Source organism: Bombus huntii, chromosome 6 (genome assembly GCF_024542735.1).
Source record: "Bombus huntii isolate Logan2020A chromosome 6, iyBomHunt1.1, whole genome shotgun sequence".
Lineage (NCBI taxonomy): Eukaryota > Metazoa > Arthropoda > Insecta > Hymenoptera > Apidae > Bombus > Bombus huntii.
The window spans coordinates 13,385,516-13,398,965 of record NC_066243.1 but is presented as its reverse complement, the minus strand read 5'-3'; the positions used below and the strand labels follow the sequence as shown (position 1 = coordinate 13,398,965).

At 37.9% G+C, this 13,450-nt stretch overlaps 1 protein-coding gene across 5 annotated transcripts in view; it reads right to left on the bottom strand.

The window, feature by feature from the left end:
• Positions 1 to 13,450, bottom strand: part of LOC126866767 (fasciclin-2) — a 170,950-nt gene that overhangs the window by 32,686 nt on the left and 124,814 nt on the right. For 3 of the 5 annotated variants that reach the window (XM_050620712.1, XM_050620713.1, XM_050620717.1), the window contains exon 1: positions 3,617 to 3,772. The exons of 1 other annotated variant lie outside the window; for it this stretch is intronic. In XM_050620712.1, coding sequence (XP_050476669.1) covers positions 3,617 to 3,707 — 91 coding nt within the window. In that variant the 5' untranslated portion in view covers positions 3,708 to 3,772. Of the gene's footprint in view, positions 1 to 3,616; positions 3,773 to 13,450 lie in introns of those variants that run through there. One more of the 5 variants, XM_050620716.1, reaches the window with a different exon arrangement.

Here is a 13,450-nt window from a genome sequence, read left to right as displayed (position 1 = left end):
AAATTTAAAGGGATGGGCTGCAAGTGGGAGAAATTGTTTGCACGTGAAATTTTATATTGAGGTTTATTTGTATCTATATACGTAATAGCATGTTTATTTATAGTATACGCAATATAAATAACTATCTGAATATAGTTTTTTACTGGTTTTAGTGAGTTAGCGAATCTTACGTTGCTGTCGAGGGAGGAAAATTGATCGATTGTTCGTTTATTATGTGCGATTCGACCGTAAGTTTTCATTTTAAGAAGACCAAGAGCTTATGGCCGATATAAATAAATTTCTCGGTGATAGAATCATGACAAAATTATCCATATGATAAAATAAAATAAAATATAATTATATTAAACTTAAATATTACTTGGAAAATAAAATATCTGCTGAAGAGAAGAATTTTACCTTCTAAGGAAATGTTAAGAATATGATTGCTACGTTGCAACGAAAAATATACTTAATTTAAAATCTATAACGATACCACGTGTCTGCAATCTCTTTAGGAATACAAATCGCTTGTTGAAACATATTGCGGTAACTTCTACCATATCTTGAAGCAAACACAGGGAGCAACAGTGGGCGAGAATGGGTAAAAAGTGGTGCAAATTGACACAGAAAAATGTGCGCAAACAGAGAGAATAACGGCGAACACGGAACAAAGAGCAATCACGGGAGTGGAAAAAAATTGTCTGTGGTTTACGACTCTTTTCTAGAATACACCATACACACATTGTACGGTGAAAAAATGTCGTCCATCAAGTCTGCTTTCTGTAATACCATCTGAAGTATTTCCTTTTTCAAATATTATTTTCATTCACAAAAGAAGGGACGTTTAAGAAATAATTTCCATAACATGTATATACCGATTTCTAAAAAGTACCAACCTATACCATATAAGAATATTAAAAGGAAAAATTTATCTTATATTTTAAAATGGATTTTCAATAAATTAAGATAATAAGGTTTATAATGAGATTTTTTGAGTATCTCACAATTTCTTCTGATATTTTAGAATCTCATGATAGTAAAAAGGATTAAACTTGGATGTACATAACCCAGTTTGCCTACGGAGCATGGAGAAATTGTCTCGACAGTATTCTAAAGTCTGATTCACATTAACAGTTGAATCTAGGATTTTCAGTTTCTTTCAAGTTGATCAAAATCTGAGATTTTACCGAGGCATTCACACTAAACGATCGGAAACGATAAAATCTCGTTGCACTGTCTTTCATTTTACAGTGTTATATCGTCTCTGTTTCGATCCAAAATTTCGTTTTGTCAGATATATCACTGTATTTCTTGCGACTGAAATCATATATATGGTTCGCTGTAATTTCGTACAGATTCGATTAAACGCTCATCCTCCATATTCCGTCCCCGCTATTGACCGCGGTCTTGATCGCTAGCCACGGCTAACAGGTTTCTATTTGACTTAACCGAATCGCCTATTGTGTGCTCTCATTGGATTACATGTAGGCGATTTTGATCGGTAACTATGACTTAACGTGATCTGACCGTACCGCCATCGCTAGTGTGAATGAAGCTTTAATTTGCCACAAGTATATGCGCAACCGCAGGCTGACGATAATATCGTACACAAAGTAACGATTGTTTAAACAGGGAAAGGCTTGTACTCGTAGATTTAACCAACTGAAAAATTGTTAATTTTTATCTTGAGTAACAATTACTACGAATTAATAATTACCCGCGGATATTTATAGTTAAATATAACTTAAAACTAATTTTGGTAATTAGTATTGGTAATATAATATTGTAATAATTGTGGTAATTAAATTTGGTATTTTTGATACGATATAGGTAAAATATTCCGAGTAAAACTATTATTATAATATTCACTACATAGAACGAACTTCTACTCTTTAGTGATATTTACAAAAATATGAAATTTTCCTAATCTACAGCCCGAGAATTGCAAACTAAGTTCAGTTGAACTTGGTAGCAGAACATTTTCATTCTTTCGATTAAAGTTCTCCACTCTGTACTATTATAGTGAAACGAGAGTTCGCTCTCCAGTACGTCTTCTATTAGATTTATTATTTCAAGAGGTAGAAAAAATACGCGGAAGTAATTCAAGGGAAACAATCGTAGAACAAGTAACATAATACAAAGAGGGAAAGCGGATTACGTGTACCTACAGGGGTTGTAGAAAATTGTCTCTGACTCACGACGTAGTTACACGACATACACTCTTGCCACAATGCATTATTGTGAGTCATAACTGTTTTCAACTCGTATACCTCTAATCATAACGATTCGAGTTATTCGTGGCACAGCACCAACGTCCACGAGTTACTCGAACGAGACACGGGATCTACGTGGTTAGGTTTAGGTTAGGGTTAGGTTTAGCTTAGGGTTAGGTTAATCCGGTATCATCAGCCGCCCTTCTCCCAGAGGGTGGGGGGCGTCTGTGAAGTTTTGCCGCACGTAGAAAAAGGGTTAAGTTAGGCTTAGGAACTTAGACATTTCTAGGATTTAGAAAAAGAAACAAGCTCATGGTCGGTTTCCACGATGCCAATATATCAGTTACAATCGACTCCTTTATAGAGGAGATGCACGCGTCGAGGTCGACGTATAGTCGATCCATTTCCAAGAGTATTGTATTGCCGATAGTCGCAACCAGAAATGTTATCAGGTTTAGGCTCGATGACTGTTTTGAGCGGTGATACTCTTCAGGATTAGCGCGGTTCTAACAATAAGAGACACTTTCTATTGTCCTTGTCCACCGTAGAGGATCGCGTGTATGGAGCTGATTAGTCGGAAATACTCGGCAGCTCACGATGTCCCATGAGGTACGCGAAAAGCGATAAGCGTTTTCTAGAAAGATCTGACCACGGATTTGGCAAACTGGTGAACTGTCTGGTAGAAGGGCTGACGATGTGTTAAAAAGCTCGAGGCATGTGCCGGAACTTTCGTGAGATCCAGATCGCTGAAGATCGGCGTGCGTATTATTTAACCAGTTAACTATGGAATTTAGTTTTAGAAATCTCTCGTGGTGTCCCATCGTCGAGTGTTTAACTAAATACAAGCGACGACAATTACATGTGTGTCACACCGAAATAAAGTTTCTGTTCGACGTGTATACTCGTCACAATCGGTTAACTGGTTGATATATCTTCATTGAAATTTGCATTCGCTTCCGAGTGGTTTTAAAGGAGACGATGCGTAAAGTAAACGATGACACGATATTTAGGTGAAGTTGTTACATATATGCTACTGTAAGATCTGTTCAAAGAAAGTATGAAAGAAACAATCAACTGTTAATTGTATGTGTTTAGTACCTGCAAAAGTTATAAGGAGATCATATTAATTATAACTAAATTGCGATTATACTAATAACTTTCAAAGTTAGTTTGTTGGTCAGCAAAGTATTGAATTATCTACTCGTTTCACCAATTGTAAAATTCTAATAAATTTTACTACGTTTAAATATCTTGCATTAGAAAACGCGTGTAACACGAATGAAATGATAGATTTATAAATAAAATAACTATAAAATAAAACCACCGAGGAATAACATTAAATCCGACCAATTGGGTCATCCTTCTCGTTAGTCCATTACTGCAGACGATCTGAATGAATGCAACGGTTGATCCAACCTTCTTACCCATACGATTGGAAGCACGTGGTGGTGGTGTAGCCCTGAGGACGTATAAGCACAGCACGGAAATGCAGATCGACGTCTCGGCGGCACCCATCCTCGCGACGCTTGGCGGATGCCACGAGTGCTTTTACGACAACATACGTGCGTCAACTATGACACCGGAATGCGGCTGGTTATGCCGGCGTAACACGCAACCATCCTTGGGTGCCCCGCCGGTACGCACAACAGGAAGCCAGAATTAAGCTAATTAATCGTGACGAGCGAAAGTACGGAATTGGTCTAACTAGGAAACGTTCCGAGAGGCATGTGTTCTCCTGCCGCTAGCCGACTAAACCTTTACGCGTGTCTACGGAAGGATCGACAACAATTTGCCAGAGGAATCTTGCAACTTGCGTTAGAAATCTTCCAAGTTGCTTTAAGGAGTAAATCTTAGGTTTTTACTTTCACGTAACACTCGTACGGAACTTTTGGATTAGCCGGTGTTAATTTAATAGGCTTGTAATTAAAATTATGAATAATGCGAGAATACGCTTGGAAAAATGTGTGTTAGGTTTGTAGCTTCATACGAGATTTATATAAATTGTTAATTTAACAAGTTGTCGATAGAAACTATAGAGAAATAGAGATGAATCTTCGAATTTGCTTTGAAAAATGCATATCTCGTGTAAGATTTATACGAGACTTTTACATTAGGTTCAGTTTAACGTGTTACAATGCCGAACAGCAACCCTCTTGCATCACCTGTAACCCAGCAATTGATTTCAATCGTCGATTAAAACTAACCATCTAAAACAACATTGTCCAACGGTTTGAAGTTGTATAAAAAAACAAGCAAATCCATAAACGCGTAATCCATGTGAAATTGACAAAGAAGAACAACCGCTGTTCCGAACAATTGATTCTCATAACAATCAACAACGTTGGCATAGCAATTCGCCGAAAAAGCCACGGCCATCCGGCTATTTCGCTGCGTGTGATGCGAATTCGCGGCTGACGTAACCGGCGCGCGTTACGAAAATTGAAACTGTGTCAAATGAAACGACTTGTTAAAAAAAGATGTCGTTCTCGCTTTACAGCATTGTTTGCTCGTGGGACAGCCATTTTGCGGCGAGATATTCGCACATTGAATACGACGGTACGGCAATTAATTCGATGAAAGAGGAACAACAACATCGTTTGCGAGACCAACTGGAAGCGAAAACGTTTCGTGAGACGAGATGAGGGCAAGCAAGCCAGTTGCACATGTATATAATTTCCGGTCTGTGGTAGGGTCAAGGACGCGGAAATACCGTCGTCGGACGCCACTGGAATGGCATCTTCAGAGAGAAACTTCTTTAATTAAGGTGGAAGATGCGTCGAATCGAGACTTGGCCCGGACTCTCGTTATCAAAGTATCGAACTTTCACGACGCGTTTTCGCGAAGTGCTTGGGGGGTGGATTAAGGGACGACAAAAATTGGGGGGCGTTACGTAGCGGAAGAACGCTTCCGAGATACTTTTTACGACGTAGTAGATCGATGTTGGACGATTGGCTTGATGCAACGTGAAAAATAGCAAGGTTAGAGGAATAAGACGTTTTAGGCGACGTTTTGATAGACTTTTATGGGTCGTGATTGATGTCTGACGCTCTTACTTGTAAATTAGATTATTCTAAATAGCGTTATTTTTATTAGTAGCAGATAGAGATTTTCAGTTTCCGTGTCTATTATGAACTGTCTCAGAAAACGCGCGTTTACTCAAAATGTCTGTCGGGTTTCATAGGTTGCAGTTTAGAAAGTTCGTGTACAACTTCTTTCTTCTGTCTCTCTAAAATCTACTGTATACGCGTCTCTGTTTCGTTGTTGTCGATTTCTTAAAACAAAGAAGAGTAAAAATTGAAGAGAAGAAGAGATCGGATCGGAAGAATCACGTTGAAAGCTGTCGTAATAAAATAAAAGAAAGCTCCGATAACACATATGAAACACCGAAAAATATATTTTTTAATATTCGATCTTCTATTTCTTATTATTATTTAATGCTACACGTTTTCAATGGAACATCAGGTTCAAAATATCATGGGAAGAGTTGACGCAAGGCAAGTCAGGTAGTTAACGAATAAACTAAACGGTACGTAATACGGGGAACGTTCTCGGGCTTACGGGAAGGATGATTCAAACGGAAAGTCCAATTTTCGGTCTTATGGTCTTCTCGTTTCGCGATAAGAAGTTCAGCGATCGACGAAGAGGGAGAGACAGATTTTGGCTTCGAAACAAGGATTACGAACCCCGTGAGAGGGAAATAGCCTGGTTCGAGACAGCTTATTTGTTGAAGTCGTTTAGGGAAACAACGGCACATGGCCGTGATAAGGTTGGCGAATTCATCATTTCCGGATCGCTTGGTCAAAAGGAGGAGTAGTAAAACGCGTGACACAAAGGGAGAGAAAATGGAAAGATTCTCGTCTTCTTACATAGTTGGTACATGAATAATAAGATGCTGGAAGAGCAGACGTTCGATTATATAAATGAGATGCTCGTGGTAATGATCGCCCCGGATGCTTGCCTACCTCCGAATGGCCATTATCGTTGCTCCATTATCTCGTGATTTAACGAAATTTCCGGTTGGAACTACGGCGAGTCTTGATGAGTTTTGCTATAAACGATATCAATTATCGTTAAATCTTAATTGTTTGTATAAGGAATCAGGATTTTCTGTTCGAGTTCAGATATAGCTAATCCGTTCTGTAGGTGCAGTTTAGTAATATAAATACGAGTTGTACAGGAGCAGAAAATTGTATTTACGTGTTTGGAATCACAAGACACGAAGAAGAGATTGTATTTATTTTTCTTAATAGTATTTTGTGATTTGTCGGTTTAAAGCATCCAAAATACATACATCCCATCTAGGTTCAATTATCTTGTTTCTCTAGCGTAAAGATCTAAAATTGCATAAACATTTACAGTTTAGATACGACGATCGATATATTTGAAATACTTCAGACAGCGACAACGATATAAATTTAATTGAAAAAGCAAATAAAACAGAGCATGTATGCGTAATAAAATAAAATATGTGAATAATTCATACATTGAATTTAAAAGTTGCCACCTTATATAGAACAGAAAATGTGACTTACTATATTTGTATGCAAAAATGATCGATACTGTTCGATTATTTTTCTCTCTTAAAGACACTTAAATACCCAGGCCATAAATAGAATAACGAAAAAAATCACAGATCCACCACTTCCATAACCATTTTTAATTCTCCCACTTTGTTTTCTGTCGATGTATCACACACCATTAATATCTCGCCGTAGCGGCAATATTTCGTTGGTCACAATGGACGTCGTCGGCCCCAAAAACTGCGCCATAATTTATGACTCTGCGAAACACGTCGACTATTACGTCATATAACAGGTCAACGGAAGATAGCTGGGGAAACCGCCCACTCATCGTAGCGCCCTCGATCATTATGATGTTATACGAAACTCATTCGACGACCATTCAACGACTATCGTACACAAAGCTATCCAAAAAATCCACTCTTATGCATCCTATGATCGTTTTACAAATTCGTCTGATTCATCCCGATATCATTCGTAAACCTACCCAGAGTGTATTTACAATAGGACGCCGTTGTCTGACCCTCGGAGCCCCTGAATTCGTCGTCTCTGACGAAGCATGACGTCCATCCGCTTTGGTCCGTGCAATTCCCTTCGAAGTTTTTGCGAAGAAATCCGGTAATTGGCCCGGGGCTTCATCAGAATCGTCTTCGAGGGTAAGAGAACGACCCTGAGAATCAGTCAGGGGTCGGAAAAGAAGGTACACGAAAATGGACCAGGAAGCAGCGTGACAGAGGGATATGGTTGGCGATGAGAAGGGAAGAGAGAGAAATATAAGGTAAGAAGGTTTGCGAAAGAGGGAGATTAAAAGAAGAGGAAAGGGGAGTAGGGAGGGGAGAATGTTTAAGGGTCAGGAAGAAAGGAAGAGAAGGTGAAGTAAGCTCAGAAGAGAAAGGAAAGTAGATCAAGGTCTGCGTCAGAGAAAGGTAGACATTTTTCTTCGAATGAAAATTGATATCCAGAGGAAGGTGACTCGAGGCGGAAGATGCGTGTGAAAAATAAAAGGAAAACAAGGAAGGTGAAAGAGAGAAAGATGATGGGACAAAATCAGGGAATAGAAAGGATGAGAATAAAAATGAACCAAGAAGGTTTATGCCGCAGAGAGTGAAGCCAAAAAAGCTTATGTTAAAAGAACATGGAGAATAAATTGAAAAAAGGGAAACAACTGAGGGATAAGGAAGATCAGAAAAGGGAAAAAAGTGAAACCTAACCCAAATTAAGAATCGATACGCTAGAAAAAGATAAAGGAACGAGGTCAAATAGAGAGAACCATAAGAAGATAGAAACAGAGAGACAACACCACCCTCCTAGGACATCTTATTTACGTTAGTTAGGGTTTGTTGGCATAGTCACCCGAGGGGCCATTCAATGAACCCACCACCCTCTCTATTCCCAAATGCATCCACGTACATGTATACGTATATTCCAAGATTTCCTCTCCATCTAGTTCTAGCTGCCTGTTACCTTCACCCACGCGTCAAACACCCTCTGTGCGTCTCCTACCAACCTATCAACCGAATGGACGTGTAGCCCAGGAAACTACTACCTTAGAACCCAGCTAACCCAGCTTCGTTACTTACGCCGGCACCCTGTGTACGCACGACGCAGCGGGAGTTAGAGCCGAGTAAACTCGGCGACATGTCACACGAGCTGGAAGAATTCGATCTGCCGAGGGTCTGGAAACAGAGGGTGACCGAATTGGAAGAGGAGGGAGGATTTGATCAAATTCTGATATCGAATTGGCCGGGTAAGGGTGAAAAACGAGAGAGGGAGAGAGAGGGGGGGGGGGAAGGAGGGAGAGAATCCTCGCGAGGGTTTACGAAATTTTCGGAGCTAGCTACTTCGCGCAAACTTGTCAGACCAAGTTGCCAAGATTCTGCCCGGAAGTTGCGTTTACTACCGGCGATTGTTAGTTTTGATCCGGATGGAGCATGGAAATGGACCGTGTATTGTGTGTAAAGTTCTGATGGAGGAAAAGGGAGATAGGGAGAAACGCACGATGGAAACTCGAGATTTGAGAAACGCGAGAACCTTGAAATCCAAAATTGTACTCGTCGCGCGATTGGAAATTCGTCTCCCTACTGGCGCGTTGCAACGAGTCCGAGTTTCGAACTTCACAAAGTTTATTTGTCAGTCGAATATCGCTGCCTGTTTATCGACATTGGACACCCTTGTACACTTTTATATCGGCAAACCCCTATGTCTCTCTATGTTTCTTTGAATTTTTATTTGATTTTCAATTTATTTTGTTTACTCTTTGGCGACTATTTTTATTTAAAAACGAAAATGTTGAGTTAAACACTTGACACGTACATACCATGAGAATCTAAATGTACATCTTCAAGGCACGAAATTTATTCAAGGTCTTTTACACATATGTTACGTAAATTGAAAATTCATTAAAAATTGATTATATTGATAAAAAATATACGCAAGGGAATACAAACTACGATAATGGTAAAAGACACAGGTAGGTAAGTCTGTAAGTAACTCGATATTATACGAACCTCTTTTTTGTAAGGTATATTCGCTTTAAGTTTCCCTGTACGTCGCTATACATATTAGATTATTTGGAAAATTCATAGAAACAATCAGAAAAGATTTAACCAGGCCGAATCTTTTCTTGAGAAAAATCGTCCATTTGTTTCGATAATATTTTGCGTAGCTTTTATAGGTTTGTATTTCTTTTTTCTTAATATATAATATATTATTCGTAAATTCCCTCGATAAGTGCCATAAAATATCAAATCAAACTGCTTGACAATATAGTTAAATATCGAATACATCTCGGAAGCAAAAAATTGAAAAAGGAATTGAAAAAGGTGTAGTTTAAATAAAAGGTGATACGTACATGAAAATTACATGAAAACGGGATAATCGCATTTATAATGATCGTGACAATCCTTTAATGTTAACGTCGTGTTTTGCATTTTCGCCCTTAATGTTAAAATGAAAATGCGTGCCGATCGTGAATTTCGTTTCGATTTAATTCATTTTGACCGACGCAGAACGAGAGAGAAACAAATTGGTACCGGAATCGGTGAAATAAAATACGGTTCAGTTATTTCCTTTTTGCATATCGGAACGTGCAATGCTACCGACTACCGGAATTAATTGAACAGTCAGGCGCGCTACATGGAATTTTTTACCAAAGGAAATCGCGTTGTTCACCAGCTATATTGTTACATTGTAACGAATACACAGGAAATATCGAAATGCCTCCAGTTTAACTTTTAACGAAATTAATATTTGAGATATCGACAACCTGTCTTCCCGTAATCGACTAATTTTCTTCCCTTAATACACGCTAATAAGCCGATCAATTAATTGTAATATGAGCTGACAACCTTTCGATGAAAGAGTTTCACCATCGTTCATCCCGTACAGCACAATTTTCACCAATTCTTTAATTAGAATTAGTCGAACGATTTTACGAGATTCATAGTTTTCAAATATCTATAGAATCGTAGATTTCCTGTATATTGGAAATTCACGTGTTTTACGGGCAACGGTTAATCTCTAAAAGAAGTCGAAATCCTTTTCGTTCCGTAGTGAAACGTGTAAAGCACGAATTAAAACGTTATTTCTTTTTAAGTTAAAATTTAGAAAAAGTCGTCTATGAATTACTACGTATAACGATGCATAACTCAATTTATAATTGTGGTAAATTATGTATTAAATAACTGCATAAACATAGACAACTCATACTTAAGTTACCCAAAATTATCAATTTAATACAATAACCATAAACTGTCTATAAACAAGTAAAACGACCCTTAACGACACATAAATAAATAAACTGCAAATGAAATCCATTCCATACCCTCGAACGATACATCTCACACGTCATTTCCCACGAATCGTATCTCAAAAGAACTTTCCATCTTCTCCATCTGCTGACACACACGATTTGGAGTATCTTGGAATCGCGCACTCGAGCGCATCCCCATAATCGAGTTCCCTACTGTATTTAAATCGATCGTCTTCGTCTGGGAACAAAGGATTTCTCAAAAGAGGACGGGGGAAGGAGGGGGGGGGGGGTGATGTTACGTCGTTTTCGCGAGGTCAAAGGAATCGTAGACGGAAGATTGGATTTGAAACCGATACGTCGAAGAGACACGGAAGAGGGTTGGAGATCTGGACGCTTGCACCCCCTTCAATCTTTCAGTTCCGAAAGTTTCTCGATTAACCCTCGCGAATTCGATGGCTGGGTCATTTTTGACTCAGTCTTTGACTTAAATATACTCGTATATTAGTGTAGGATTTTTATTACAATTAGTTTATTTACAATAAATGGATTAAACAGATGTTGATTAAACAGGAAACGATGGTTGTTTAACGTGGATTAATCACAATAACGTATTATAATTAAGACGATTAGATAGTTAATTGGCAAATCTCGTCATCAAGGATCCAACGCTCTATCGACAACACTAGCAACACTTTGACTTCTCAACTCACAATGACTGTTAATTTGTTTTTGTCCCTTAGCAACCCCTTGTCTTTTGTCTTAGCCTCGTGTGTTTTATCTTAGCCTCACCATGCACATGTTGCGCAACCGCTTGTTTATAATTCGCCCGACACTCCCCAGGCCCTTTGTCCACGATACTACATTAGGATGGCGGGATAGGAACTAGGTGATTATCTTCTAATAGTGAAACATGTTTATACTGTTGCACATTATGCACGGAAAAGTTCATTTTAGGGCCAATTTAAGATAACTATGTTTCACTAAAATTTGTCGTATTTAACATTCCATTTACTCGTGACATTAATATTCTAATCGGATTTTTATGCATTTATAGACAATTTAAAGACACGTAAGATAATATGCGATATATAAAATATTCAAAGCAGAATATTCGTTGTCGTATTTTATAAATGAAACAAGCTGCTATCAAAATTCTCTGTTTTACTTATATTCGTACAAATATGATACCGCATAAGAATCCATGGTTTATCAAATAGTTTCGTTATTTTTACTTTTATGATAACATATAGAATTAATTTTCTCAAGAAGCGGGGAATCATATTCCATATTTTCAATATATTCTTTCACTTATAATTACTCTCTCGTTGATTATACCGCAATTACTGACACTCTATGTATAGCTTATGGCAATGGTTTATAAACGAAAAAATTAGACAAGATTGCTTATAATAACAGTTTATGAACAATAAATAGATAAGATTCGGTTTATCGGTATGTGTCGATCTTGATCAAATTGGTGTCTCGAAAGTTCGTCGATTATGTCGCGGCCAGGGATCGTTTCGTTGTAATCTGGTCGACAAACTCTTGCGATTAAGTAGCTCGATATAACGTGACGGGATAATGAAGTGGTCGAAGGGTTGTGGCCGGTTCCATAAACCGAAATTACACGCGCTAATGCGAACGGAGTATAGGGTAGTGGTTTTCCAAGCCGACGAAACTTCGAACAGCGCGAGTGCACGCGGATTATCCGCCTGTGCATGCTTCGTTGACCGGAGAAAGGTGTTCCGTTATTAATAGCAATTAAGCAAATGGAGCCTGGCTCTTGGAATTTCATTAGATTGGGTTGCAAGGGTGGCCGGAGGGTGCATGAATTTCTCGTTAGATGTATATAGGTGTGAATGACAAGTGGTTGATGGAGCTGCAACTTCGAGATGGAGCTTCGATTCCGGGTAAGACGAGTATGTGAGCGGTCGATGAAACGTGTACCATCGTTTTAGTGGATGTAAGGTAGTGTTTGGATTGTTGCAAGTTTAATGAGTCATGTAGGAGAATTAATCGTTTCATTGGATTTTATAGGAGGGCTATCGAGGATGGGATTGCCTTTTGAGAAAGTTCTAAGAGTTTTAATCGAAGAGTATTAATCGAATACCACAAGACGAGGCTTATGTTTTGGGAAAAATTAGAAAGAATTAATTAAATTAAAGAATTAGAAAGATTAATGTCAAATACTCTGGATTATTTTGAGTAAATTTTAATACCCACTAATTTCATAGAATTCGATCAATTATTCTAACTTAAAACAGTCTTATTTGCATGAAGTACATTTACGTTTTCCATAACATTATTTTATTTGCGTTATATTATACCATAATTATGTAAATTAATTAAATGTATTTAAATATTATATAATTGTAATTTAAATATATTTAGATTATTAAGATTATTTTAAAGCGTTTAATATTTTGTGCGACTTCCTCTCGCTGTGTCGACAGCAAGCGATTCCGAGAAAGCTCTAGAATAATTGTTTAGTAAACTCGCTTTATGCTTTATTCATATTTCGCTATTTCAAAAATTTCATTTCCGTGTCTCCTGACATTACGGCGACTGTTCCATGGCATTTGCATCGAATCTTTATTTATCGTAGTATCTTTTAAAAATCGTGGACCAGGAAAGAATTACAAGTAAAAAGAAAGAAAGAAGTACGTTTAATTACCATTACGAAATTAATAACCTAGCAAAATGCAACTTTTGTATAGCGTAAGGGATAGAAAAATTAGAAAATTAGGAAAATGCAAAAATGTGAAGGAAGTCATCAATACTATAATCAAAGTACGATTTAGATAGAGATTCTACGTGATACTGTATGAAGGTGCTAAAAATATGCTTCAATTATCGTTATGAAACCAATAATTTAGAATGCAGATAGTAAAAATTAAAGCTTCCACATAGTTTTCGAAAGAAGGGAAAGAAAATTTCCTAAATTTGAAGCATGTAGAAATGCGAGAAGGTCAGCAACACTGTACAGA